Here is a 27,949-nt window from a genome sequence, read left to right as displayed (position 1 = left end):
CAGTTTTACCTTTTAAAAAAAAAAAATAAAAATGGTCTGAGTCCAAAAGACACACAGCTACAGAACTTGTCTCCTTCCATTTCAACAGCAGGAGAACAAGATAAGGGAATATGAAACATCAGATCAAATGAGCAGTAGAACAGGCATGAGTAAGCACTTACATCTTTTGCCAGCTTTAAAACCACTGGCTGCATTTCCCCCACCCCTCAGACTCTCCTCCCCTTACCTGAACTTGCTCACAAACTGGTGGTATAATGCAGTAACTTGTCGACAGTAGGCTGGCAACGGTGGTTTCTATTCTCAAAGCCTGCAAGTTCTTCACTGAAAATCCGTAAGAACTCTGGAATCAACTAAGCTTGATGTTTTAAGAACAAGATGCGCCAGTTATACTTTAAATGACTTACAGAAGCTGCTCAATGCAAGTATTTATTCATACCCAATATGTAATTAACTAGATACAAAGCCAGATCTTTCATGCCACTCAGTGCTGCTACTTACACTCAGGAGTGTATCGAACGCTACTGATTTGAGGCCTAGATGAAAATTTTTCAGATCCCTCTCCATCACCAGATACATATAACTAGGGGCAATACAAGTTTCAGTTTCCAGTTAATCCTCAAATCAGTATTTAACATAAATACTTTTGTCTCAAATGTACGTTCAAGGATGAAGTACTGACACCATCGAGGAATCTCTTTACCTTGCAATTCAATAAAACAGGTACCACTTTATGACACAGGAAAGCAAACTTCTGCGCAAGCCTAACAGCGTCATATATACTGTTTAAGAAAAAAAAAATGTAGGGTCAATTAGAACTAGACTGAACTGATTTTATTTCCTTCCAAAAAGAATAGACACTAATTTAACTGTACACAGAATTTAATTTAACTATAACTATACAAGTTTCAGTATACTGTCCTGTTCAAGAACTGCTTATATTAAAAAAAAAAAAAATACTGCCAAAATTCTAATGCATACTTTACAATTAAATGCCCCATTTTTCTTTCTACCCCTAACAACCTCAGACTAGGGCTTGCAGTGTTCAGATTAACTTATGTACAGGTGAAAATTCCCTTGCTCTTAAGTGTAGTTTTGTTATTACCCATGCTTTTCTCCACTGCCACCAAAACTGGACTCAGAAGTAAGTTTTTACGGTATTAGCAATGAAAAATATGAAGAACCTTGTAAGAACAGAATTCAGAAAAAGATTAACAACAGTTTTTACTATAATAAAATATGTCACATCCCTCTAAGAAGTAATATTTATGCATTTCTGTGCATATTCTTATGTTTATTAATCCATCACATTTTACTATAGTATCTGCAAATTTCTTTGAACACTTGAACAAGTGAGTAGTGACCACTTTTATCTAGACCATCAAAACTTCATCAAGTGCTCTGAGAACTCTTCAGTTCCTGTTTTGAAGTAAAAGGTGTCCGGTGAAGTTCCAAGAATTGTCATCATGGTACTCAGTCAGACAAGTTAGCCAAAAAAAAAAACAAAAAAAAAAACAAAAAAAAAAACAAAAACAATTTTCTTTTTTTTTTTCCCCTGGTACAACCACTTAAACCCTACCATTCCCCGACTTCCTATTGTTATTGCATTTAAACCTCAGAGATTCCTTACCCTGACTAAACAAAGGTGTCCATTTAGCTATTTACTGTACTGTTTTACCTAATTGCTGTCCAGGCACACTGAAAACTGCCCACTACACTGCCAAGTCTCCAAATCCACCGTTCCAGTTAATGGAAGTCTAGGTCACTCAAAATCAGAATTAGAGTCACCAATTTTATTTAGGTAAACCACCTGATGTGGCATTATCTGATTTCATCACAAATCATTGCAATTGAATGCAAAGTAAAGGAAACTTGAGTTTATTTAGCTTCCAATTTCTGGGAGGTCAAGAGGAACGAGGATTGCTCTGGACAACAACAACAAAAAAAAAAATAGACTGTGCTTACAGATCATTTTCTGCCATATTCTTTCTTTAGGACCACTGTTTTATTGTTGCCCTTTCTATTACATGGGATGTACATATTATCAGGTGTTAATAAAAGGTCAGTGCCTGTACAATACATTCTACAACTGAGCACCACTTTCCGTAACTGAACAGGCAAAGAAATTACACTGAACATCAGCATCTGGCAGTATTTCTCCAAAAAAAGTGACTAAAATGGGTTTAAATTGATTAACACTATTAAATCACATCTAATATTTGATACTACATGATTTCATTACAGCTATACGATACAATTATACAAAATGTGTTAACATCAAAGAATACAACCAAAATTAAGATAGCAAACAAAACCTATATAACTTTTTTTTTCTTTACAGGAAAATACTTTTGAAGTATGCATGTAACTGCCCATTCTTTTAAAGAAAATCTACCGCAAGCAAGTTATCACCCTCCAGAAAAATCACACATAGCATTACTACGCATATCCCCAAAAAGTGTACAATATGCACACTTGGAATACAAAATTAAAAAAATTGTAAGCAACAGGTGAGCTTCATATTTATAAGAATGTGAAAAGAAGTCCAATTTTAGCACTGTTGTATAAAGAATTGTCTTTTTTGATGCAAGTTCATGAACTGACCCCTCCGGTTGGGGCCACACTTTACAAAACACCGTGTTCTTGAAACGGGATTACAGAGCAAGGTAGAGCATCTTAGCAACGTCACCTTAAAGTTTTTTTTGTTGTTTTTTTTTTTTTGCTTTTTATTTACTACTTATCAAAACACGTCCTTTAGGTTTGTAGGGTTCTTTTTTAAAATTCTTTCCTAGAAACAATATACAAAGGGGAGGCATATTTATTTCCAATTCATACTCCTGTAAGATGCTTTGAGTTCAAGAACTTTCTCTTCCAACTTTCACTGGTTGTTTTTGGCCTTAGCGTGTGTTAAGATGTGAGATTTCAGGTTAGTTGATTGCGCAAACTTCTTATTGCAGCCGTCAAATGGGCAAACATAGGGCCTGTCGCCAGTATGAATTCGCACATGTGTGCGTAAATTGAAGTCCAGTGAAAAACGCTTTCCACATCCTTCAAACGTACACTGTTGAAAGGAAAAGACATACTCCATTAGCTAATGAAATAGCACTCATTTCAATCATTGATTAAAACAATACTCTTCTTTAAATCACTAGACTGCACAAACATGAAGCTAGATGCTGAAGGTTATTGTAGGTGAAGCTGTGGACATCACTTGTAAACTGCATTAAAAATAAAATGAGCACTTCAGGTTGTTCTACCACAGTAGTATATCTGTTTTCACAGAGGGAAATAACTTACAGCTTGCAAGCAAACGCTTTCACTAAAAACACCTTTCTCTGCATCTAAAACAGTACTTTGCTGTGCTGCACTAGAAAATAGAAATAATGTTTCAGGTCAGAATTTCCTCCTTTCAGTGATAATTTGCTCATTTTACCAGCTTTACTTTTAAGATGGGCTTGGAATACAAAGGGCAGCACATTTAGCAGTAAATACTCATATTTACCACACAGCAGATCCAGCATACACACATAAGTGAATGCCTCAGGACTGCAAATCAAGTTTCTGAAATAATTTATTTTTAAAAAGTCAACAGAAAATACGTATCTTAAACATGTACTGGAGAACACAGATATGCTCAAGACTATGAATACCTGTAAAGAAGATTTATAAGGAGTATCATAGGAAGTAGGCAGGGGACCTCTGGTGGCAGAAGCTCACGTGACTTGATATGAACGGAAAGAGATTCAGTGACTACCATCATTTTGCTAAAAACTGATTTAATACCCACTACTGAAAATTAGTATCATGAGTCAACTGAGCAAACAGCCCTGAATCTCAGTTGTCCACACATACTCAGTTGAAAAGATAATGAGGAGAAAGAGACATTTTCCTCACTCAGTAGTAACGCAGACTTCATTTTTAAAGCAGGTAACTTTACATCATATTTTGGCAGATGTATATATATATATAAAATTTGCTAATTTCTTAAAAAAAAAAAAAAGCCCACGGAAATAGTTAAATGATAGCCGAATTAGTTTCAGGGTACTTCCAATTTTTAGGGTGATCATTCAGTGCCTCATCTGATTTCAGAAAAAGACATAGTAACCCCAAAGTCATATGGAAGCTAGGTTACAGTTACAGTCTACACGTTTACCAAATGAATTGTGGTACTTATGTCTGGAGGTTAACAATACCTGAAAGGGTTTCTCTCCAGTATGAACTAGCTGATGTCGCTTTAGTTTCGAGCTCTCCACAAAAGCCTTGCCACATTCTGCACATACGTGTACTCGAGGGCCATGAGTGTGCAGGTGCTTCCTCATGGCAGAGTTGTCCCTGAACATCTTTGTGCAGCCCTTAAAAAGAAGAGGGGAAACTCAATTAGTAGATAAGCTAGTTCTGATAAAGAAGGTTTAAATACTTGTACTGTAGCAGATAAAAATGCTTTTATATCCTGAATATTTTCCTAAAAATTGGCTCTGAAAATGAGACACCTTACATTTATTTAAAAAAAAAAAAAAAAAAAGCAATACCAAGAAAACCAATCATTTGAAAAGTTGACAAAAAACCAACCAACCAAAAAACCCAATCCCAAACAAAAAACCCCAAAACCCTCTCCTCACTTAGTATCATGAACCAAATGCAGTAAAATGAGTAACAGGACAGTATCATGGAGAAGATGCAGCTGAATAAACCAAACAAAAGCAGTTACAGTTTCAGTGGAAAAAAACCAAAACAAAACAAACACAACCCAAAACAAAAAAGACAGAATGATAATTCACGGATACCTATGGTATATTCTTCAGTGTGCTATATTCTGAGTACTACAATATACGATATAGTCTCTAATATACCACAGATTATTCTAGTACCAATTTGTATGTGCACCACTCCATCTTCCAACATTCTGTCCACTTCCTTCTCATTCCTGAGAAGAAATGGAGCAAAAGGGTTTCTAGCATGTGAGAGCTTACAGAAACTACCTTGTCCAAACTGGCAGCAGCAGATTGAACACTACCACCCTGAGATATAAAGAGACTGCCACTGCTTCCACAGTTTAAACCTATAAAGTGATACTAAATAAAGTAGGAGAATCTCTATAAGTTAGTGCCAACTCAACCTAAAAGCAAAAGCTACTCACATTAACTCAGGTACAGCATCGTAAATCTTAATCTGGGCTCCCTGCTGCATCAATAAAGGAATACTACTTTTGATTCCAGAGTACACTTAAGCCAGCAGCGACTTGGGGCTCTCTCTACCTAATCTTTCTATATATTTTTGTCACCTTTTAGCAACAATCAATAGACATCTATCATATGTTTTATAAATGTCTTCCTTCAAGGTTCAAAATCCCTCACGGAATCATCTTCTCACAGAATCCTCTTAACAACCGTAAATTCTATCTGTACTCCAAGTGATGCTGTTTAAACCTAAATAAAACTAGTCTAACTTAAATAAAACTTAGTCTACCAACATCACTGTATCATGAGACGTAAAATTCAACAATGGAATCTAAAGGAACATTCAATTGCTAATCTTAAATTCCACAGGCTTCCTCTTTGGAAATAACTTTTTTCAAAACTAATAACCCCATTTAAATATGCTTTATTTCTTAATAAAGGCGGAAATACCACCTTCAAGAAGAGTTCTCTCTTCAGGCACTAGAATTTCTTTGGCTGATTAAAGTAGTGTTGTGGCACCATTAATTGCACACAACAGAACTGGGTGGGGCAAAGTGGCACCAAAATAACCATACCATCCACTTTTTTTTGCATTTATTTCAAAGCCTGATTGCCTCTGACAGGAGCAGTTCTATCTTCTGCAATATTTTTCTTTTCTAAATTGAAGTCATAAATGCACAAAGCCTAGAAACACTAGAAGAGAGAAAATAGAAAGACAGAATATTCTTTTTCCCCCCCTGTTCAGATGAAGTTGAGGCCATGAAAAAGCAAATCAAAGAAATGAAGGCAGCGTTCCTCTGTATTGTAAGGAGTAACTGTTCCCGTATCTCCACGTACTATACAATAAAAATATGACCTTGTAGAACGTGAAGAACTGGAAATCAATAAAATCACAAAGAGGAATTCAACAAATTCCTTAAGACTCTGGCTCTCAGAGAGAGGCCTTCTATTCATGCTCTCTAATGTGTACTATTAGCTATCTGCCCTCATTATTTGCTTAGGCTCACACTTATCTAGACCAGAAGCCAGCAAGATTGTATTTGTCCTTTTTCATTACAGACTAAGTCAGCTAACAGAAGCTCTACAAAAGCTGGATAATGCAGTAAAGCTAGATGTTACCAATCTAGGTGACTGGCAACATTTATTCAAGACAGAGGCTTCCCCGCTACCAGTGGATCAGAATCATATCTCCAAGATGCCTCTCTCTTTTTCAAGATGATGCACCTTCCAGTTTTGTGGAATGTAATTCAGAGTCTTCTAAAAATGCTGACTTTGGCATCTGCACCATAAATTGCTGATTCCTGATCTAGACTCCAAATCTGTCATAGTTTCCAAGCAGAGGATATATAGATCTTAGGAACGTACTTTGAACAGCTCTCAGAACATTCTTTCAAGTATGTATTCTTGAGTGGCAGGAAATCACAACAGTAAAACCAGCATGTTAGGGACTGTGCATCATGGTTACCAGAAGATTAGGGATGCACTAACCTTAAGACAAGGAAGGGGAATAATATATTATTCGGTGAAAGGTTTTTAAAGAAGCCTCTAAAAAATGATAACTAAAATACAGTTAACGCAGTGTAGTCCATTAAAAGTAGAGATATTTTAGTTATTCATTTTCAAGAGAAAACATCGACACAAAATTCTGGTCTACAAATTACTATTAGTCAGAAGCTGAGCAGTTCACTTACTTTGTGTGGACAAGCTATCGTTCGTGGAGCATCATCTTCTTTAATTTTTCTTGGTTTCATTCTTAAAGACAAAAAAAACCCAAACCCAACACGTTAGTAAAAAGTATCACAGACAGCTCTTATCCCCTATCATAACGCGTGCATTTATTCGCTAGTATTATGTGCATCAGTAGTATTCAGTTCAATATTTTCAAAACCTTCATAATAATATTAACAGCATAATTTGGCATGTGGAAAATTCAGCTCTTTCAGAAGGACCTATCAAATGCAGAATAAGACATTTAATACTACCTTCCTAGTCCTTTGAATATGTGGAAGTAGAGGGATTTTTTCTGACTTACACTAATTGTAATTAGGAGGTTTTATTTGAAAATTCCGGTTTTGTTGTGCCAGTACCCATGTGGCCTATTGATCTTCACTTCCTCTCCATCCCTATACCAGGACATGAAGGACAGAGTAGCCTCCATCATTCTTCAGTATTTTCACCACACAAGACTTCAGAAGAAAACTCTACAGAAGCAAGGAAGGCAGGCAAGTTGTGGAATCCAAACAGTCAGCGTTAGGCACCCATTATAACCACAGAAATTGCATTTATTCTTACTTTTAGCTCTTGTACACATGGATTGCACTCTTGGCAACTGACAAGCAATCATCTGTTTACTCTCAGTCACTGATAGGGATCTTCACTGCTATGAGTGCACTTAATCTCCATCGACTACAAAAGGAGCCCAGCAAACTATTGCTTGCATGTGCTATGTGTTTCAAAGACTCCCAGTACAAAACAATGTTAGAACAGTCCTGCTGTAACAACCACCTGTCTGAATGCCAGAGAAGAGTCAGCTGTGTGGACACTATTGCAGGAAAATGCACTGCACTTTCACCTATCTTTATTTCTCAAACCTGTAGTGCCGTCTTTAAAAAAATCAAAAAGAAATGGCTTATCTCTACCTTATGGTGGGGGTAAGTAGGTGTAAATACATGCACCTCATACAGCTGGAAATTCAGTTATCTAAGCAGTGAGATTTTGTGCATTCCAAAACTTTGTTGTAGCAGGGGAGCTAGTGTGTTTATGTGAGTTCCTGAATGACTTGTCCTGGTAATATGGTACCAGATAGTTTTGTATGACGAGGTAGCTACATATCATACCACATCTATAAATTAAACAAAAGGTTTTCTGGTGTACTCTCTAGTTTCAATAAAACAGATCTGAGTGGCTTGAATTTAACAAAAGAATTAGAATTATTAGAATCCCTATTCTTAGGAGAGGAGTCTGTTGCTATCCAAGACAGTTTTAATCCCTATGAGTTCAGTTCCTGGAAACAGATATGGAAGAACATGGTTGGGGGAACAGTGTGGCACACATTACTTTTTTAAATGCATTTTTAATAATTCATCTGAGAATGACTAAACAGCCCCAAAAAACTTCTTGACATTCAAAACAATTTCCAAGAGCTGTAGGGAAAATAAGCTAAAATCCCTCCAATTCGACCACACAAGCATTTGTTTCCCCTTTTGTCTCCTTTGTCACTGCCACATTCCCACATGTAAGGCTGAAATTCACTGTTTCACCTGCCTCCTTCATGTAGACAGATGACAGAAGACACCAATGGAAGGATTTGGGAGGCTGAATTAAAGCAAGAGCAATGAAAAACCTCCCAGAGAAGTCCTGAAAACTGGATCCAGGAAAATCTTCTTACATCTGCCAGTAGAGTCATATGTGATGGGAGAAGTCTCCTATGGCTCTGTAGGCTATCATTTGTCCCTCAAACAATCTGACTCCTCTCAGCATTGCAGACTGAGTGATCAGATCAGATAGTCTGAGTGATCACATAGGGACTAAAGCACTTGACAGCCACTTCACAGCCACAACATTAAAACCCAAGGATTTAGAAGCTGCATTTGTTCTTTTCTTTGAGTGGACACTTAGGAAACTCCTGCTGGCTCAGCATCTCCTGACTACACTGAATACGTACAGTGCTAAAACCGAAGAACAATGCAGTCTCCTGCATGGTTAAAAATACAGATGTGACAAGAATATGGAAGCTGGAGAGGATCATATCCAACAGTCCCCTCATTTATAGACACTAACAGCGCCTAGAAGATGGGTGTAAGGTATTTGTGTTGACAAAACTCCTCTCGCACCATCGCCAGCAGCATACCTAAACATTTCATCAATTTAAGGGCAGAAACATCCTGAACACAGCAAACCTTATCTGTTCCTGTAGACCAGCCTCTTTATTACCTTAATCTTCCCGATAGCTTTTCTTTTTCCAAGACTACAGAGCAATTTAGATGACCTTATTCATTAGATTTAATTTATATCATCCAGTTGGAATACAGAATGATTGTGCTGTGTTTAGTTTACGCAGCCTCTTTAAGTATTAAATACCAAAATCCAAACAAGTGACTGGGAGTAACTGACTGACTACACTCCCCAGTGACATTCTAGACTGATAGTACTACAGGTACTGAGGCTACAGTAGAACACACACACACACAAAAGCTTTCTTGCAGTACCTCTACAGAAAGCTTTCAACTGCCCTTTGCATGGGCTTCTCCTTATCATATCTCTGTGATTTTTACAAAAAGAAAAAGCACAGAAATGAGCATCTGTTATGCCACAATGGATGCACAGAAGAATGCTTTGACAAGACAGGACATGAGAGAACATATCACCATGGTTTAATGCCATTAGATAACAAACACCCTTAGGGGACAAAACTGGTGTCAAAACCACCGCCTTTACTTCTAACTCTATCAACTTGTTAACATTGACTGAGTCATTCCCCCAGCCCAAAACAATGCAAAAAACTCCTAGGCCCAAGATCCGTGCCCGTGACATCATCAGAATGATTAAAACCACTATTGTTCTGATGCCTTAACCGACCACCTGTAAAGGGAGAGACCAGACAGAAAAGGAATCACTAGCAAGAGATGTGGTAAATAGCTTTAGTGGGCAGTGACTGCAATTTTTTTTTTTTTTTTTTAAACTTGGCCTAAGACCCCATTGATGTTGTGTTAAATCAAACTTGTAACTCTTGTGTCTTGTCTCTGGTATTAAGTCAATCTTTGAGAAAGAAATGCTGCAACAGCATCACCTGTAACAGGCTGCTGAAGTCGAGTGAGAGGGAGAATACCCTGGCCAGTGTAGTCAGGAAGCTGCTAGATCAGTGTTGTCAAGAAGCTTGAGGAACCAACCACAGCTAACTGGGAGGTCAGACACGGGACAGACTGGAGCTTCAACACACACCCTACATTTTTCAGTTCCGTGTCTGAGCAGGCACGTCACATTATGAGCGTCCACTCTGGAGTAAACTGACTTTTTCATTTTCAGGGTTTGTTTCTGAAGTGAGGTGTATCAGCCCAGCAGTAAACTTGAATGTAAGAACACTTAGTCCCTACTGACTACAAAATTATAAAAAAGTTTATTAGCTAACAAAGGTGCAGATTTTTTTTTATTTCTTGTGGGAGTAGGGAAAGCGTGCACTTTAAGCTTAAAATGCAGAACAAGACTGTGTATACGCACGACATTCCACAGGCAACCAAGCTATTCAGGAAAACAGAAGCAGACAACAGAAGAGGCAGCAAACAGTGTCCAGGTTATGCCTCAGTGCCACAGGCAGCAAGATGCTGCTGGGCCCCTTGTACACTTGGATTTTTAAAAGCATGAGGGTACATACACCACGGGCACAGCTACAACAGATCATTTTGTCCAAAGTGTCATCTTGTTCTGTAGAATCCGTATGGGACAATCACTAAAAGAAGAATTTAAAGACTTACATATTCAAATGTATTAGAAAAAAAAAGATTTTGGTCTTACTTTAAAATTAACTTTCTGCAAAAGGAGACCAGACTAGAACTTGGGCTGTTGATCTTAATTACACTGTTGCAGGTAGCTCTTGCTGGTGGTTAGACTTTTGGCTCCCACCCAGTAGAGCATCTCTACCAGCTCCGTCCAAGTTTTCTTAGCCTGAAACATTAACCAAAAACAGATCTCTAACACATACCAGTACTTAAAACAGCTACAGACACACACGCTAATACTTCTGAAATGCCTGCCTTTGCAGAAAGTCAATTTACATGGCAAGACCAGAATTTTCGTTTCTGCAGTGAGTTCAGATGGGCCATGCCTAGCAGTAGCAACTGCAGGCTAGCTAACTGCGAAAAACGGGAAAGTGTACCTTTTGGATCAAGGCACTGGGACGCTGCGATTGAAGGCTAAATCTGTTAACTTGTATTGGAGGGGTGGAGGGAGGGAATTGGGGACAGCAGAGGGAGCAGGAAGGTGTGCAACCCAATATCTTCACAGAATGAGCTCCATAAAAGCACACTCTCTTATCCATGCATAAAGAAGATTGAGTGGAATCACAGGTATCAAACCACTTAGTTCCTCAAAATAAAGAAAGCAACTCTGTCACTGTGCAGTATCAGAAAGTAACAGCTAACTGCCTCCTTTCATCTACACAGCTGAACTGAAAGAACTGTACCTTGACAGAACCAATCCCCACCCCAAACCTCTGTCAATCTCCACAACCTATTATTGTCCTGTAAATAGATACAATTTTAAAAGCTAGCCACAGAAACAGTGTTAAGGCTAGGAATAAAGGAAATCCTTAAGTCAAAAGACAAATAAGTGTAGACTTTCCTCTTTGTTCTGTCATCTCCCTTTTTTGCCTCTGTTAAACTTCTGTGTTCTCACATCCTTTCTTCTCCCTCTATATGTAAATCTAACCTAAACAGCATTACTCTCTCTCAGGCAACTCCTCTGATACATCCTAGGGGTTTCTGATGACCAGCAGTGATATTCACCTGTGCTGATGACCACATCCCTAACAACAGATAGAAGAGGAGGAAGTTATTCTCTGTCAGCAGCGTCACTGCCACTTCTGATCTGTTTCCTCCCTCTGCCATTCCCCTCGTACTGCCCTGCTGAGGCAGAAATAACATGAATGTCATGGCCCCACACTGCTGAAATAATTCCTTTGTACTAAAGACTCCTGGAACTGGCTAGACTGGCTTTTGGATAAATAGACAAAAGGGGAGTGGTGCAAGGTGTCCTAGGAATCTATCTACAACGAAAGAGCCCACAGCCAGTGTCTTACCATGCTCCAGTCACAGGTAGGTAGGAAAATGCCATAAAAAGAAAAAGTTTTCTTTCACTCTGGCAAAAAATAATTACTCATTTTGTTCCAGTTATGAAGACTATCATCTGTCTAAACAGGGGAAGTGACCTTTGCAGCATGGTACAGAGCACGAGATTTTCACTCCCCCCAAAAAACCACTTTGGGTAAAGCAATTGTCAATTTACTGCCCTTTAAGCTTCTCTGTAACAAGAACAAAACCAGTACAAAAGTGTATACCTTATAAAGAGGCCTAAGTCATAAACCTAGGAGACCAGAGTGCTTTGTCACTTCTAAGAAGGGTGTCCGATTTCAAACTTCAATGCAATTTCCTCTTCTTTGTTTTCTATCCATTTTGGAAAGCGGATAGAAAGGGTGGGCAGTCCTCACCATGGCTCTCCTTCAGAAAAGGTACTAAGATAAAGCCATAGAGTTTTTACCACTAGGAACCATTACTGTGCCAATTTCCCAGCTGTAGCGTATTCCCCTCTTATTTGTTTTACTGATGTATCTCTTCTGCTGTCTTTAGCCAGTTCAGTCATGTATCTGTCTGGACGGCAAGAGGGAGGGAGAAGACAATCAGGGATATCCTTTTTAGTGGCTTTGTTTGAGGGAAGGTGCCATATGCACCAAGTAGAAATATGTCTGCTACTTCCCCAAGCTTTTATTACCAAGCAGTTATGACTTCTTCACAGCTAACTACAGAATTACTTATCATCAATTTAGACCTGGATGAAACATTTTATTTCACTTGAAGGGACTTCCAGTGTCCCAGTCAAAGGTATCAAATGGGGAAGTGGTAATTTATTAGGTTTTACTTCTTTCTGAGCAGATCATTCACAACTAACGTTCCACATTCTGATATGATTGCCTAAGAGAAAACCACAATTTTTTTTTTTTATAGCATTTTTAAAGTGTACTAGAAAAAATGCATGAGCCCTACAATCGAACCAAATAACTTGTAGAAGGCGATAAATTACACAACCAGGTATAATTTACGGTCATGTGTCTATGCATTACCGAACACATCTTAATGTTCTGACACAGCCTGTTTATTCACAGTTTTCAATAGTTTTAGAAAAGCATTTCCAGGAAAAGCTGTAAGAGTTCCAGTTAAGGGATCCTGATTCCTACTCCATGACTCAATGACAAATGCAATAAAAAAAGTGGCGAAAGACAACTGTATCACAAGAGACACTGTAACTGCTCGCTCTGCTAATGCCACCTAGCTGCTGAGCAGTAGTGGTGTCCACTGCAGATGCTGAATTCCTACAGTTTTAATTATTTTTTTATTATGAATCGATGCAAGTGTCTTAGCCAATTTATCCTTAATCAAAATAAGCTGCAGAGTTATAAACAGTTAATCTAGTCCGGTTTTGAGTAGCTTATTTCTACAAATGTATAGTGAGATTCTTCCAACTACCTTAATGAAAACAGGAAGGCAACCCAAAACAACTTGCTCCCAACTGCATAAAATACATTTAGCAGACAGTTTTACTAGCCAGTTCACGTGGCCTGTGCATAATTTTTTTTTCAAGTCATTAGAATACAAATTTGTTATTCAAAACGTTACTCACAACACGTGATGTGACTTAATAAGTTTAGAAGTTAACAGTTTCAACTTCATGTTCCGCTCAAAGTTTCCATAATACAGCTACTGAGAACTTCAAAATTCTGAATTGTAAAGCAACCAGCAATGCTTGAAACTTTCACAGAACTTTACACGAAATAAACATGTTCTTTTAGCATGAGCAACTGTATTCCTAGGACCTCCAAACCCAATTCCAGCACATGTCTGCTCAGTTTTTTCTCCCAAGTTGCCCTGCAAGTTTTCTAGAGATACTGCACACAGCTACCTAGATCAACAAGACAACTGATCAGTATAAAAATGGGTTTGTAGATACCAATGCGTGAATTCATGTTATTGGCTAAAAGGAGTCTCTTCAACACGATATACTGCGAGAGGACCAAGACTTTAAAAAGCAATATTCAAACTCTAATACACCTCTATACACAATCATTTAAGATCTAACATACAACTAACACCATTTTATTTTTTATTTTCCTCTTTTTCTTTTTTTTAAAGGCATGAGTAGGAAAGCTAGATGGTCATCGATTCTGACCAAGAAATCAAAAAGACTTTCTTAAAACAGAAGATGCTTTAAATTTTCACTTATCTACAATTAAGCTATCAGAAAAATTCTTCGTAGGTTTTGGGCAACTTGGGGATATTGCTAAAGGTGATGACCCCTCAAGTTGCTTACTCTACCACCATGTATTTGTCTTCTGACTGAAGTGGATTACATTTTATCTGCTGTACAGAAATATATTAACAGAAAAGAGACTGTACACACAGAACTCCATCTTTCCATCATTTGCTACGAATTCTAGCCCTAGAACTTCCTAGAATGTTCTATCATGAATAAAAAGTGGTAATTTTAAATTACTGCCAGCTGCCACTACTTTCGCAACAGAAAACTAACTAAAACCCAAAGATGCAGTACATTTTACAATATTAAGAAATATGCAGACAGATCTGCTAGAAACGATCTGGTCATTTCAAGAAGCCCAAATCCTGGCAACCATTTCAAGTATTCAAACCAATCTGGAGAAAAATACTCAATATCTGCATGGAAAATACCCCATGAGAAACTATTTAAACTTCCTAACAAAAGATAGCTATTCAGTACTTAAACATTTAACAGAATCAAAGGTTTCAGCGTGTTTTAAAATAACTGAGAATACCATTCTAAGCATGTGATGAGCAGAAATGTCTAAGTAATGTTTTAGAATTAGAACACTATGTACACTCAGAGTATCACTTAAACATCTGCTTTCACAAAAAAAGAACAACTGTATTAAGCTTTCAGCAGGTCTCAGAGGAAAACACAATCATTTTTTCAACAAAGTAAAACAAATAACAATAGTATCAATAGCTAGAACCACCTACTACTTTATATAAAACCTTGTTTTCAGTTCTTCATGATGTGTTTTTATACATTTCCAGATCAGATAGCCTGAAGCAGGGAGCAAGCCCTGCAAAACTATCTTACTAGCAGCCTTCAAAATCCATAGTACAATGGCTTTACTGAAAATAACTACGGGATGAGGCTGTGCTGGCAATCCTCTGGCACAAACTCACTGAAGAATAACAGAAAAAGCTTGTAAAGAGCAGCAAGACCAAAAAGGTGAAGCAAGAGTAGAGGTACACACTGGACACCAAGAACCAACTAACCAAGAAGCCAGACCAGAACGTGTGTCAACAGTCCCTGCCATCTAGCAACTAGCTGAAAAACCCAACGGTAAAAAAAAAAAAGTGCACACTACTCCCTCTATTAGCTGACCCAGTAAGTAAGAGTAATAACACGTGACCATCCATCTGCTCCAAGTATCAGAATTGCACACCTGAACTCTGAAGAATAGCCAGCTGGTAACTGAAAAATTATGAAAATAATGAAAGTGAGTGTAGCTTCATACATATGTTTCGCTTTCAACGTAAGAAAAACTGATCATTGCAGCTGCAGGAAGCTAACAGTTGTGCTCAAATATTTGGAGCCACCAGCATTAATACTGCCCATGCACTGAGTGGAGAAGCACTCCTTTAGTAATTACAAGCACACGCACACAAAGAAGGGGAGCAAGTAAATGCTGCAAAGGCCACCCTCACGCCACAGCTTCTAGGTGCCCAAGTGGAGTTCTTTGGTGACCTCACGGCTGCCCTCTGGTGGCCGCTCGGCAGCAGAGCCAGGGACTCTGCGGAGGCGGGGGGTGCGGGGGGGAGAGACACACGACACCTCGGTAGAACCGAGCTCCCGTCACTTCACCTCTATTTGAAAGTAAAAGTCACTTTGTAACTCAGGTCAACGTATTGATATGCAAACGAGCTCCAATTCTGATTCACTAGAGGAAAATCCAAGCAGTATAGTTATCAGTTGTGAAACTGCAATTATCACTGGCACTTAAAAGTGCAAGACACATGGCTCCATTAAAAAAAAAGAAGTTTAAGACCTACAGCTTAAGAAGAAGCAGGTGAAAAAGAATAGTAAGCGGCTTTACAAACAGAATACTGTAGTCTAGCTTTCCGGTACTGAACAACCTGAATGCAGCATTTCACTTATCCTTTGGTGATGAAAAATCTAAGGCTACTCACAGGAAAGATATGTTCTGTCATGTCATGTCAAAGATGCAGTCTATCAATGTATTTAGGTCCTGTCTTACCCAACAAGAATTAAAGACAAGAAGTCACTGCTGAATATAACCCCAGTTATTTTATCATGGTATCAGCTACTCTGTTGAGAATTAAGTCCCTTGTTTTAGAAAATGATTAAATGGAACAATAAGCCAAACTAAACCTATCATTTATTTTGCCTAACAGTTTCATAACTAAACCAGTGAAGAGAAAAAGATTTTACTTTGAAAATCCTTTCTTCCTACTTACCTAGCAAATTCAGCCAGTTGTTTGGGGTCTGAGAGGTCAATGCCAGGTATTCCACCAGGAGGAAGTTTCTTCCCTGTCATGTACTCTGAGTAATCTGGAGGAGAATTCTCTCCAATGATCTGCTCTTCCACCACTGTTTCATGGTCAATATCTTTTTTATCATCTGAAATACACAAAATACTGAATTCAATACATACTAAAGATCAAAACAGCATGTAAGTTATTAGGCTGCATCTCAGTACAAATTCACTATTGATGTACACCTGAAAGAATACACTGCACTTCCAGATTTCCACACTAATTGTAAGGAGCAAAAAGACATCCATCCAGTTACAGCATGAAGAACACAGAAAGAACACCGTGGGTGAGGAAAAAAAGCAGAGGTCGCATATCTATTTGAACACAAACAAATAAGGAAATAAGTGGAACAATCCTATGAATGCTGGCTGCATTTGAGAGATAATGCAGTATTCCTAAAACAATGCCTAAATATTTAATTTCCTTAACCTCTTTTCAGGACAAACCTCCACCATACCCCCTGTGGATCTCACCAGCAGTCAGTAACCAAGCAAGTCTATCAGAGGAGTGGCAGATACTTACCGTAAGACGTTAGGACTACTGATCTTTACTTCAGAGTCTTCACACTTCCTTGACCTCCAACAGAAATGTCGAGGAGGGACAAGAAATTTAAAAATAACTGCTAATGGGCTTCAGCACCTGCCCATAAAACTAAAGTTTTTCAACACTTGCAGACAGTCTAAAAGAAAGTAAAAAACTAAACAGCGTGCCTCCACCCCAAGGGGTTTCTTCCGTGGCAGAGGCCAGCCTAAGCTCTTTCCCACTGCACTATATAAACAGCAGATAGGGATCATTCAGACCTCTGATCTGCACGAACACCAGCTCAGATACTGCTATTTTATCTGCTCTAGAGCTCCTCCTATGGATTTGTACTCAAGGACTGCGCAGAAATCAGATGGAAGACCTGCTGTTGATGCTACTCACATTCAGACCTCAGAATACGCCAAGACACACAATGTTTTTTCTCTCCTCTTGCTATTTTATACCAGAAACCAGAGTGACGCAAAAGACAGAGAACAGAAACATCCACCTATATTCCTCAGTGCAGTACTCACACCAGCACCAAGCCTATTTTCCACCCTCCAATACACCTAGGAAAACAGGCATATATATGATTGTAACTACTCAGAACTAAATGTTAATAAACTTGCCACTACACTACTTCTCCTACCCTGTGTATGGGGAGGAGAGTCTACAAATCACTTTATAGGCAAAGGACTTGCAAAGTCAAAGTATTTACAAAAATATCAGCAAGTTTAGTGTTATGGGTAGTGTTTAAGGAATGGAAATACAAGGTGGTAGGACAGAAATAGTTATTTCCCCAATTTAAACAAAAAAGCCCAAACCCCCAAACCTTAAGGCAGAAAACAAACGAGGCCACGTTTTTCTCCCCCCTCCCCATTAAACAGAAACACAGGAAGTAACATCACTCAGTAACTTCAGTTAGGAAAGAGAGGAAAAGACATATGCAAATAAAAGAAATATACTAAGGACAAATTTCTACTCAATTTGTAATGCCTGCTTCTAATGTTTGCCACTGAGCTATTTCTAGAAATGTTACTGCTAGTTTGAGGTATAATCTGATCTACCAGATCAAATAGCAGTTCATGTGTATGTTCCGCGGTGAAAGAGGAAAATAGACTCCAACACTGCAAAGACAGGAGTGTTAATAAAAAAAAAAAAATACTATCTGTAGCATTAAACCGGGAATAAACTACAAAACTGACTATTTGGACATTTTTTAAATTCTAATCTAGTTTTCCATTCACCACACTACCATTCAGTCTTTACCAGTGCTTTAAAGAAAGCAACTGAATTTACCTTAAGCAAGGATTATATGGTAAGTTTCACAGCACCTGCAGGAGTTACAAATTCAAGTCAATAAACCTCCAATTTGGCAACAATTTGTTCTTCTAAAGAGCAAAGCTTGAGTAAAGATATTTAGCAATGCCTACACAGACAGAAAAGACATGATGAAGCTCAGAAGAGCACTGAACTTCTAGAACACTAAAAGTGATGCCTCTTCCACGCTGCAGACTAGAATGAGATCAGCTGCCTTCAATGTAGCCATTTCACGAGTGACCCAGAACTTCCAGTTTGACTTTTTGATGACATTCAGAACAGAAACAATTTTTCATTTCCTGCCTCAGACCAGATGCATGAGTCAACAGGGAAATTTTGTATACGTTCTGTAAGCTCTTCTTTCCTTCCCTAGCGTAAAGGCTCCTACAATGCTTTCTTGCTACTGGAGGGCCAAACTGAAAGTCGCCTTCAGTGCCTTCCCGAAAGGATGCCAACAGAAATCAATTCTACAGGATACTGGAGTAAAACAGGAAAAACCACGAACATATTGCTTTGGTACAGTAGAAAATGAGAGAGAGTATCCCTTAATATATTGGCAGTTATGTGAAAAATAAAAAATAATAATAAAAAAAATCAGATTTTCCTATACCAAAAAACCCCTATCTCTACAGCAGCACATACCTGCAGTTTTAAAAACTAATTTGAAGCAGAACAGACTAAACCAACACCATATAAAACATTTATCTGAAAGTGTTTTGTCAGCCTAACATCCTCCAAGGTAGAAGACCTGGTTCACACCAAAAGTCAGATACTTTTTCAAAAGCAGCAGCAGACTTCAGTAGCTTTTTAGTATTCAGACCATCCTATGACATTGTCATTTCTCATTGAGAAAACAAAACAAAAAACTCCACACGCTTTTTTGGAAGAAGTTTGGAAGAACTTCACTTACGTCCCCTATGCACAGATTTATCACAAGTTTATTTGCAATGCCCTACCAACCTGGACTAGATAGCTCAAAGTTTGGAGGGTAAAGTCCAAGCAAACTTTCACTCAGGCTGAGAAGTTAACTAATATTCTCACTGCAAACAGGGCACATTGGACTGCTTGATGTTTTCTGCCTTCAAGCAAGTCCTGGTGCCCTCTACATCCAATTGCTTCCCCCTTTTCCCTCTCACAAAGCATCAGAAAAATCAAACACACTGCATCCAAAGCAAAGCAAAACACAGAGACACAACCCTGAAATTCTGGTGACAGCTCTGGAAAAGCACAGTACGAATAAGGCATGGCAACTCCATGCAGCTTATGCCCATGCTAAGCTAATCTGGATGCCACCCATGCAAGCTAAATATGGACAGAGCCAGGGAGCCAGTCAGGAAAAGGAAATTAACTAATATATACTATCTCACCTGCTTTGTTTTGTCCCTTAAAACACTTGACAGTACAGCGTACTCAAATATAAGGCATGCTGCTTCAGTGTGTATTTAGCATTATTTTTATAGATCTAGTGCAGCTTTCTGTAAGGAACTCGGAACATAATTTTAGTCCCGTCTTCTGAAAGATACTGAAGATGTGAATGCATGTCGATTAGTTAACCACTTTATCTTCACAAAAACATGCACTACCAGTCACTGTAATAGCTATGCTCAGTATTTATTTGTCTTATAAAGCTGCAAAAATACTGATTTGTTAGGGACGCCACAGATACTCCCCACCCCCCCATCCCTCCGTGCCCAATTACATTAAGATAGATACTTACTCTAAATTGGGTTGTTCTATGTACCTGTTTAGGACATACCCATACAAATCTCCATGTTCAATGTCCTTCCATCTGCACTTCTCTCTCTACACAGGCAATACACATCTTGAACTGGATTTACTTCTGCACTTCGAAGCAAGTACATCAAACAACATTTTTTACTAAAATCAGTGAAAGTTCAGTATTTTAGCCAGCCATATCTTTTGACTACCACTTAAAACGTATTTCTACTGGTGAAATAACCAGAAGTTTTAAGAGTACCAAGCCCAAGTACCAACTGCAGTAGGAAGCAGATTACTGGGATAAAACTAGTAACTGCAGATTCCGTGTAACAGATCAATGACAAAACACGGTACAATCTGTTTCCCAAGACTTTATTTCATGTAGTTCTAGAATAGTATTTTTAAGATGACCCCCTTAACTCTCAGACCAAGAAGGCCTATCAGTATTTCTGCCTCAGTTGTTCTCGATTTCAGCTGTTGTACTCCACTTCTAGATCCTTAATTCTCCAAGCCGCCCTCCTCCTCTGTTACAGAGCAGGGAGGACATATTGTTATTCAATTAGTTTTCCCCCCGGTGGAAAATCAGGAGTGCAAAAGGGAACTCAGAAGGTACACTTGGTAGCAAGGCAGTGAAACCTAATCCTACAGCTTCCTCCCCAAGGTACCACATTTAAAGACATTCTGCTTACTAACTAAAAGGATGAACATAATTTAAGCTTCAATTTTCTTTTTATGATCACATGGTTAAACACATTTGTTTTTAGGAACAGCTGAAATGCAATTGCATGATAAAGGATGCATTCGGCAACTGTGCAGTACCAAGGCACTGTGGTAACAGCTTGGTTATTGCTACCACATTGCAATCTCCTCAGGCAAATTAGTTCATTGGTCATGTTTGGAAGCAAAGAACTGTAATTACCTTGTTAAATAATACAGTTATTTAGCAGACACTTCTGCATGTTAAATTCCATTTGCACAGTATGTCATTTTTCAACCTAATCGGCTGCTAGGTTACTTTCCCTCTGATGTGCCTTGCACACAGATGGAGAACAGCTTCTTCTTTCCCTGCGTCACCCATCTCTTATTTCACACTACTGAGACATGAACTGACAAAACTACCGCTTCTATCAGTAGTCATCATCCGACTTCAACACTTGTGAGACATTGTGCTGAAGCACTATGACCTTCTGAATCATCAGCATACAAGTGACATGGACCTTGCAGGGAAAGATCCAACAGAAAGTTAGAGAATTCTAATTTGAAGACATGGGCAAAGAGGCAACTTAAGCACAGTTGTGTATTTTACTTTCAAAACTGAAAAGATATTTAAAACTGCTGCAGGAAAATATCTACCTCATCCTCTAAGGTTCACTAGCAAAAACATCAGGGCAGACTCAATGCTTATGGATACCAAAACCCCATATCATTGCCTTAATCGAAGTCAGAAACAGATCATCATCTTGGTATTTTAAAGGAACCTGACAATCACTTTCTGCTGCTGTTATGAAAAATTTTCATAGAAGCAGCTCATTACCTATCTGTCATCATAAAGACTTTTGTCCATCCTTGCTATAGGCCCACAACTGAACTAAACGACTCATCTATCATTTATACTATGTCAGACAACTAGTCAGACAGCAGATTATTATTTTTCTCACCCCTGCAATCTGACAAAGTCAAATGAGAACCTCTTATTTTAAGACATTAGAAGGTGGGTTTTTTTAAGAGGTTTTGAAGAACCTTCTAGAAACCCAACATAAACCCCTTGAGTTTCCAAATACGGGTCCACTGCACAGGCTTCCTAGATTATCAAGACTCATGTTCCAACCAAACACGTAACTTCTGCATCTTTGTCTTTCCATATATCTAGGAATAAGATACTTGAGCAGTTTAACATTTGTAGGCAATGTTTAGTTTGGTTGTGCTATTTCAGCCCAAAGCTTGCAGACCATCCATGATAAAAATAGTTTAAGTCAACATCTATTTCAGGCGTTGACAGAATCAAGAGTCATTACCTAGAAGGAAATGCAGTTGCACTAATACATTTCTCCCCCTCAAAATTAAGCTCCAGCTGCTTGAAATCCCAGCATTTGTTGGAGCCAGCATTTCAGCACCACCTTCCCAAATGCTCCTGCATCTAAGAATCAGATTTGCAAGCGCGATCTGACAAAGAGATTTCTAATGATCCTTCCTCTCCCCCACCACTATTGTTTACCCAACCTAGACTCAGTCACTAAAGAGAATAATTAAAGCTGAATCTAGCAAAGGCACAAATAAATTCCACTTCATAAAAACAATTTTCCTAGTACAAATTGGGGCATCCCACTTGGAAAGCACCATTAACTATATACAATTGTTTAAATTCCTTACAGGATACCCCAATGAAAATAACGAGGATAGGTATTAGTATAGAGAAAACACAGTATAGGAACATGATTAAAGTATCCACCATATACACTTCTTCAACCCTTTCAGAAAATAGAATGTCTTTGTTCAGTTCCTATTTTCACACATGAAGAAAGGCAAATAATTCCATTCTGAAGATCTGGAAAGCTAATCTGAACTAGAACAAAGCATTCCTGTTCCAAACTAAACACTTAATTAAAGTAATCATAGGTCACAAGTTGGATATCACCATAGATACCAAGGTGATAAGAGAAGTTATGGTAAGTCTAAACCGTTGCCAACAACAATACTGCAACTTCTAAGTAACCCCGTAACAAGACAAGGATTGAGCAGTCCTGTTTTATCACATTGCTATATATTTCACAGATTATTTCTCCACGTTTCAAGAGGTGCTACCAGACTTGTTATATTCATTTATGGACAAAGACTTATGACTGGCTAAATTTGGTACCACCCGTGTATAAGCTATAAAATAACAGCACTAGAAAACAGTAACAAGTAATTAATTCACATTGTCTTCCCACACTGTGGTGAGCAAAGTGCCCTTGTTCCCAATTCAAATACCCAAGGACAGCAATATAGGGCTCATTGTTTTATCCTGATGCATGGCCTTATTTACTATTCATCTTTTGATAACCTTTTTGCTAAGCGTTTAAACCACACAGTCAATCACATCAGTGTGCAAGCAAGTCTTTAATTATGTCAAAATACAGAGGCAAAACTACTATCTTTGTTCAAAATAAAGTATGCTCGATTCTGCAGGGAAATTTTAGTACAACTGCCCTTTCGCAAGCCAGTAGTTTGTTCTGTTTGGGTTCCCCCACCCCCCCCAATTTGCTTCTTTTGGAATTTTTCTGGCAACTATTCCCCCTCTAAAATTGCAGAAAATAGATAATGAAGCCCTGGCATTTGACCACTTCAGACCACTTCTATAACATTCAATAAACTGTGTAAGAGGCATAAAAGCCTACCCAGTAGGCTCAGTAAAACTTCACACCGCTCTTAACTGAGCAGGTTATTAGCAAGGGCTGTTAAGCTGTGGCGTGTGTGTGGTGGTGTGTGCACGCATGCACCCAGGGAGGGAAGGTCAAACTTTAATACTTTTCATTTGCGTATTTATTTTGCAATTTTGCCTTTTTTTTTTTTGGGGGGGGGGGGGGAGGGGGCGGGTTTTTTGGCATTAAAAGTCAAATCAGAATAGGTATTCTGCATCACGGATATAATTGAGTTGAATGTAGCAATGCAATTCAATCTCCAGTAAATTACAAGTGGCTATCATTCCCACTGAGCTTGCATGGTCATGCTCATAAAGAACAAAACCACTGAAATCAATAGGGCTACCCTGATGTAAAAGTAGCGCATGCGGGAAGAGAATCAAGGGTATTGATTATACACATGCTTCACTTCAGTCGAGTAATAATCGGCATGCAGAAGCTCTAAGGAAGCATCCTATCAGGCACTCTGAATCCCAGAGTGCAAATGCATGCTAGAAATTGTCAATTGATCTCAGTGAGGTCCTGTATCCTGCCAGCTCATGAGTCATCCATCCACTTGCATTCAGCTATCTGAGGTTGCTTCCACAGACCAGGAGAGTATAGTAGTTCCTATTATCTTTTTTCTTTCTTGGATGGTCAATTCTAAGAAAAAAAACAACCCAGCAAGTGGATTTATTCAGGTTTCATACAAGGATACACAGAAACCTATAGAACCCCACCCTACTAAACAGTAATTGGGAAACTCTTAAATGAGTTAAACTCATTAAAGAGTCTTAAACTCTTTTCTGTTCATCAAGAAGCAGGGAACTTTGATCAGATTCATTGGGCTGTCAATCGACTATATACCAAAGGTGTCATATACTCTGTCGAACTTGCTAAGTAATTGCCTATATTTGAAAAGAGAGTAAAAATCAGCATCACCATTCTTTCCATCTTTCCAGACAAATGAATTCAGCCATCCAATACACTTTTCCTTCAACACTGCCCTTTCTAACAACTACTGGTCATTCACAAACATCACAGAGAGCAAACACGTCAAACTACGTCAGAAGCTTTAAGAGTACTGCTATCTTACTAAACTCTTTGAAAAAAATCAAAAGAACACAAAAATTATGATATGCAAGACAGATTACCAACCTACTATTCAAAGACCACACGCCAATTTAAATATTACATGAACTCACACTAACTGACTGCATTTTTTTCCCACATTTACGTAACCTTAGAACAGAACTTTGACCACAGAGCCTAGCTGCCAGCAACAGATTTTTTGTAAAAAAAAAAAAAAAAAAATTAATTAAAAACCCAATGTGCCACAAATAACACTTTTTTTGCTGACTAAACACTCTTCCCTCCCATATTTTAAAGGGAAGGATCAGAAAATCGTGGCAGATAAAGTAAGTGCGAAGCGCAGGCGCATGTCAATTTTATTCCAAGCCCCGCAGATACTCTAACACATTCGCAAGATTTTATTCCCTTTAAGAGACACTCCCACAAAAAAAAAACCAAAACCCAAACACCAACTCCTCAAAGAACACATACAGTCTCACACAAGCCGGACTCCCTGCGCCTGTTTAAAGCTTTAGGCCCAGCCGAGGGAAAGCGGAACGCTCCCCGAGCGCCAACCAGAGATGGCTCCGTCTCTCCCCGCCGCTCCCCGGGACGGGTGCGGGCTGTCAGACCCCGGCTCCCGACAAGGCCACTTCCGAAGGGCCGGTTGTTTGTGGCCGCCCCCTCCGAGGCCGGCGAGAGGAGCCCCCGCGGGGGCCAAGAGGTGCTTCCCCCCCCCTCCCCCTCCTTCCCCCGGCTTCGGGCGGGGAGGACCCACCCACACCCCGCCTGGCCAGCGCGGCGAGCCGCTGCCGGGCGGCCCCGGGGCCCACCGGGCGAGCTGTAAAACGGTATTTGGGGCAGATGGCCGGAGAACGGGCGGCGCTGGGGCGGGCGGTTCTCCCCCTCCCCCGACATAACGGTCGGGGCCCGCAGCACACGCCTCGATGCGGGGCCGCCGCCCGCCCTCGGCGCTAAAACGCGGCCCAGAAGGGGGACGGGGCGGGAAGGGAAAGGAGCGACCGGCGGGCAGCCGGCGAGGCAGTGGCGGCCGGGGAGGGAAACGGGGGAGAAGGAGGACAGAGGGCGGCGGGGGGCGGCTGCCAGAGGAGGGAAGGAAGGGAAGGGCGAGGGGCAGGCGTGGAGCGAGCGGCGGGGAGCGGCGGCGGCAGCAGCGGCGGCGGGGCGGGGACCGGGGGGGAGAAGCGAGGAGGCTGGGTTCGCCCCGCACCCTGCGCCCGCCCGCACACCCCGCCTCCCCCTGCTGCAGAAACTACGCCATTGCGGCCTAGTCCGGCAGCCAGCGGCGCGCTGCCGCCCTCCCTCCCTCTCGCACCCCCCTCCGCCGCCATCTTGGCGACCGCCGCCATCTTTCCTTCCCCCCGCCGGAGCCGGGCAGGAGCAGCGGCGGCAGCAGCGCAGACCCCGCCATCTTTTCGGGGGAGCCGCCATACTTGCCCTGGCGATGAACATGGCGGCGCCCATCACACACATCAAAACATGGCCTCCCTTCAAAACAAAACTGTCCGAGCCGAGCCGGGCAGCCGCCGGCGGGGCCTGGGGCCCGGGGAGGGTGGGGTCCGGCCGCGCACTTACCCGAGGCCCACATGGTGACCGAGAACTCCCCCTCCAGGGTCTTGATCTGCACCTGCTTCTGCTCCCATTTCCTGCCGCCGCCGCCCTCGGCCCCGCCGCCGCCTCCCCCGCTCAGGTAACTCTTCTTGCTGCTCTTCTTGCCGCTGCCGCCCTTCTTAACGCGGCCTCCTCCGCCGGCCGAGGAGGAGCCGCCGCCTCCGCTCTTGCTGCCGGCGGCGGCCACGGTGACCAGGGTCTGCTCGATGTACTCGTCCTCCCCGGCGGGGGCCGGCACCGGGATGAGGATCTGGTCCTCGAAGCCGTCGTCGGCCCGCAGTCCGTCCGAGTCGTCTCCCCCGACCACCTCCTCGCGGGTCTGCACCAGGATCACCTCCTGGTGGTGGTGGTGCAGATGGAGCTGTCCCCCGCCGCCGCCCGCCGCGCCGCCGCCCGCCCCGCTCGGGTCGCCGTCCGAGACCAGCGGCTGCAGGGCGATCATGGGCTGGTGGTGGTGGTAGTGATGGGGCGGGTGGTGCGGGCCGCACTCCTCGCAGCACTCGTCCTCGTCCTCCTCTTCCTCGTCCTCCTCGCCGCCCACCACGGTGGTCTCAATGGTCTCCACCGGGATGGTCTCCACCTCGATCTCGTGCAGCTCCACGATCTCGGCCGGCATCTCCGAGCCGTCCGTGGCGATGTACAGGGTGTCTCCCGAGGCCATGGCGGGGCGAGGCGGGGGGAGAGCTCCTCCGCGGGCGGCGAGGGGGCTCCGGTCCGCTCCCCTCGGCGGATGGTGGGGCTCGGGCTCCTCTCGCTTCTCCTCCTCCCCCTTCCACACAAACACCAGCTCCTCGCAGCCAGCGAGAAGGAGGGAGGCAGCCAGCCGCCAAATCCCGGCTACGCTCCCTCGCGAGACTTCCGCTGCTGCCGCCGAGACGGACCCCAGCCCCGGGAGGCCGCTGCCGCCGGGGCCCGCCCCCCGCCGCCGCCAAACGGCCAATGGCGTCGCGCGCCGCGCCCTACGCCTCACCCCGTAGCCTGTAGGGGCGCGCCGTGCCGCAGCGGCCCGCCCACACTTACCGCCGCCGGCCTATCACAGGGCGCTGCGGCCGCCGGGAGCGCCTCCCGGCGCTGAGCAGCCAATCGGCCGGCGGCCGTCTCCCTCAGCCGCCCCGCCCCTCCCTCGCCCCGCCCCGCGCGGAAGCACCGCCCCGCCGAGCCGTCCTGGCCTCAGCCGGCGGTGGCTCCCCGAGCTACCGGCAGGGGGCGCCACAGCAGCCCGGCCGTTAAAGGCCGGCGCGCGGCCCTGTCAGCGCTGAGGGGGCTTCGCGCCTGAAACGCAGACCGGCAGCAACGGCCGCTCCCGGGCGCTTCCCAGCCGGGAGAGCTCGCCCCACGGCCAGCTGAGCAGCCGAACCGGGGCCCAGCCCTGCCCCGGCCGCCGAGGGCTGTCGGCGGGGTCCCGCTGCGGGGCGGGCGGGCCCCAGCGATGCAATCGCCGGAGGGGGCTGTCGGCAGGGTCGGCTTGTTTGAATTGTACAGTCGAACTGCTATTGGTGCTTAGGGATTTTTCTTTCTCCTCCCTTTTTCTGGGGTCAATTTTATATGTTACATATTTATATATTGTGTAGATCACAGTGCTTTCCCACAGGCCTTGGCTCAAAGCCGGACGCGGACCAGCCGCTGGCTTTCCGGAGCGTTGGCTCCTCGCCTGTGGCAGAGATCGGTAGCCAGGTCGCTGAACTCAGTTACCCAGAAGCAGAGTTTAAAATAAGTAATAACATTGAAATTCAATCACTGCACGAAATTCCAGTAGGTGAAGTGATCCCCTTCATTTAAGATGCAATTACCAAGTGTAGTTGTT

At 41.9% G+C, this 27,949-nt stretch overlaps 2 protein-coding genes across 3 annotated transcripts in view; one reads left to right on the top strand and one right to left on the bottom strand.

Moving 5' to 3' along the window:
* Nucleotides 1-809: 809 nt before the first annotated feature.
* Nucleotides 810-27,047, bottom strand: YY1 (YY1 transcription factor). 2 transcript variants are annotated; one of them, XM_063332904.1, is made up of 6 exons: nt 26,110-27,047; nt 16,424-16,586; nt 6,866-6,926; nt 4,191-4,349; nt 3,648-3,718; nt 810-3,058 (listed from the first exon to the last, which is right to left on the bottom strand). In XM_063332904.1, the coding sequence occupies exons 1-6, from the start codon at nt 26,804-26,806 to the stop codon at nt 2,920-2,922; spliced, it is 1,290 nt and encodes a 429-aa protein (XP_063188974.1). In that variant the 5' UTR covers nt 26,807-27,047; the 3' UTR covers nt 810-2,919. The 2 variants fall into 2 exon arrangements, with proteins under 2 accessions (XP_063188974.1, XP_063188975.1); XM_063332905.1 differs by lacking the exon at nt 3,648-3,718 and having other exon boundaries at nt 26,110-27,046.
* DEGS2 (delta 4-desaturase, sphingolipid 2) overlaps nt 25,305-27,949 on the top strand; it is a 36,664-nt gene continuing 34,019 nt past the window's right edge. The window contains exons 1-2 of the mRNA XM_063332907.1: nt 25,305-25,364; nt 26,147-26,224. The gene's annotated coding sequence lies outside the window, so the exon portion shown is untranslated. The remainder of the gene's footprint in view (nt 25,365-26,146; nt 26,225-27,949) is intronic.

The sequence above is a fragment of the Chroicocephalus ridibundus genome, chromosome 4 (assembly GCF_963924245.1).
Source record: "Chroicocephalus ridibundus chromosome 4, bChrRid1.1, whole genome shotgun sequence".
NCBI lineage: Eukaryota > Metazoa > Chordata > Aves > Charadriiformes > Laridae > Chroicocephalus > Chroicocephalus ridibundus.
This window is presented reverse-complemented; position numbering and strand designations above follow the sequence as displayed.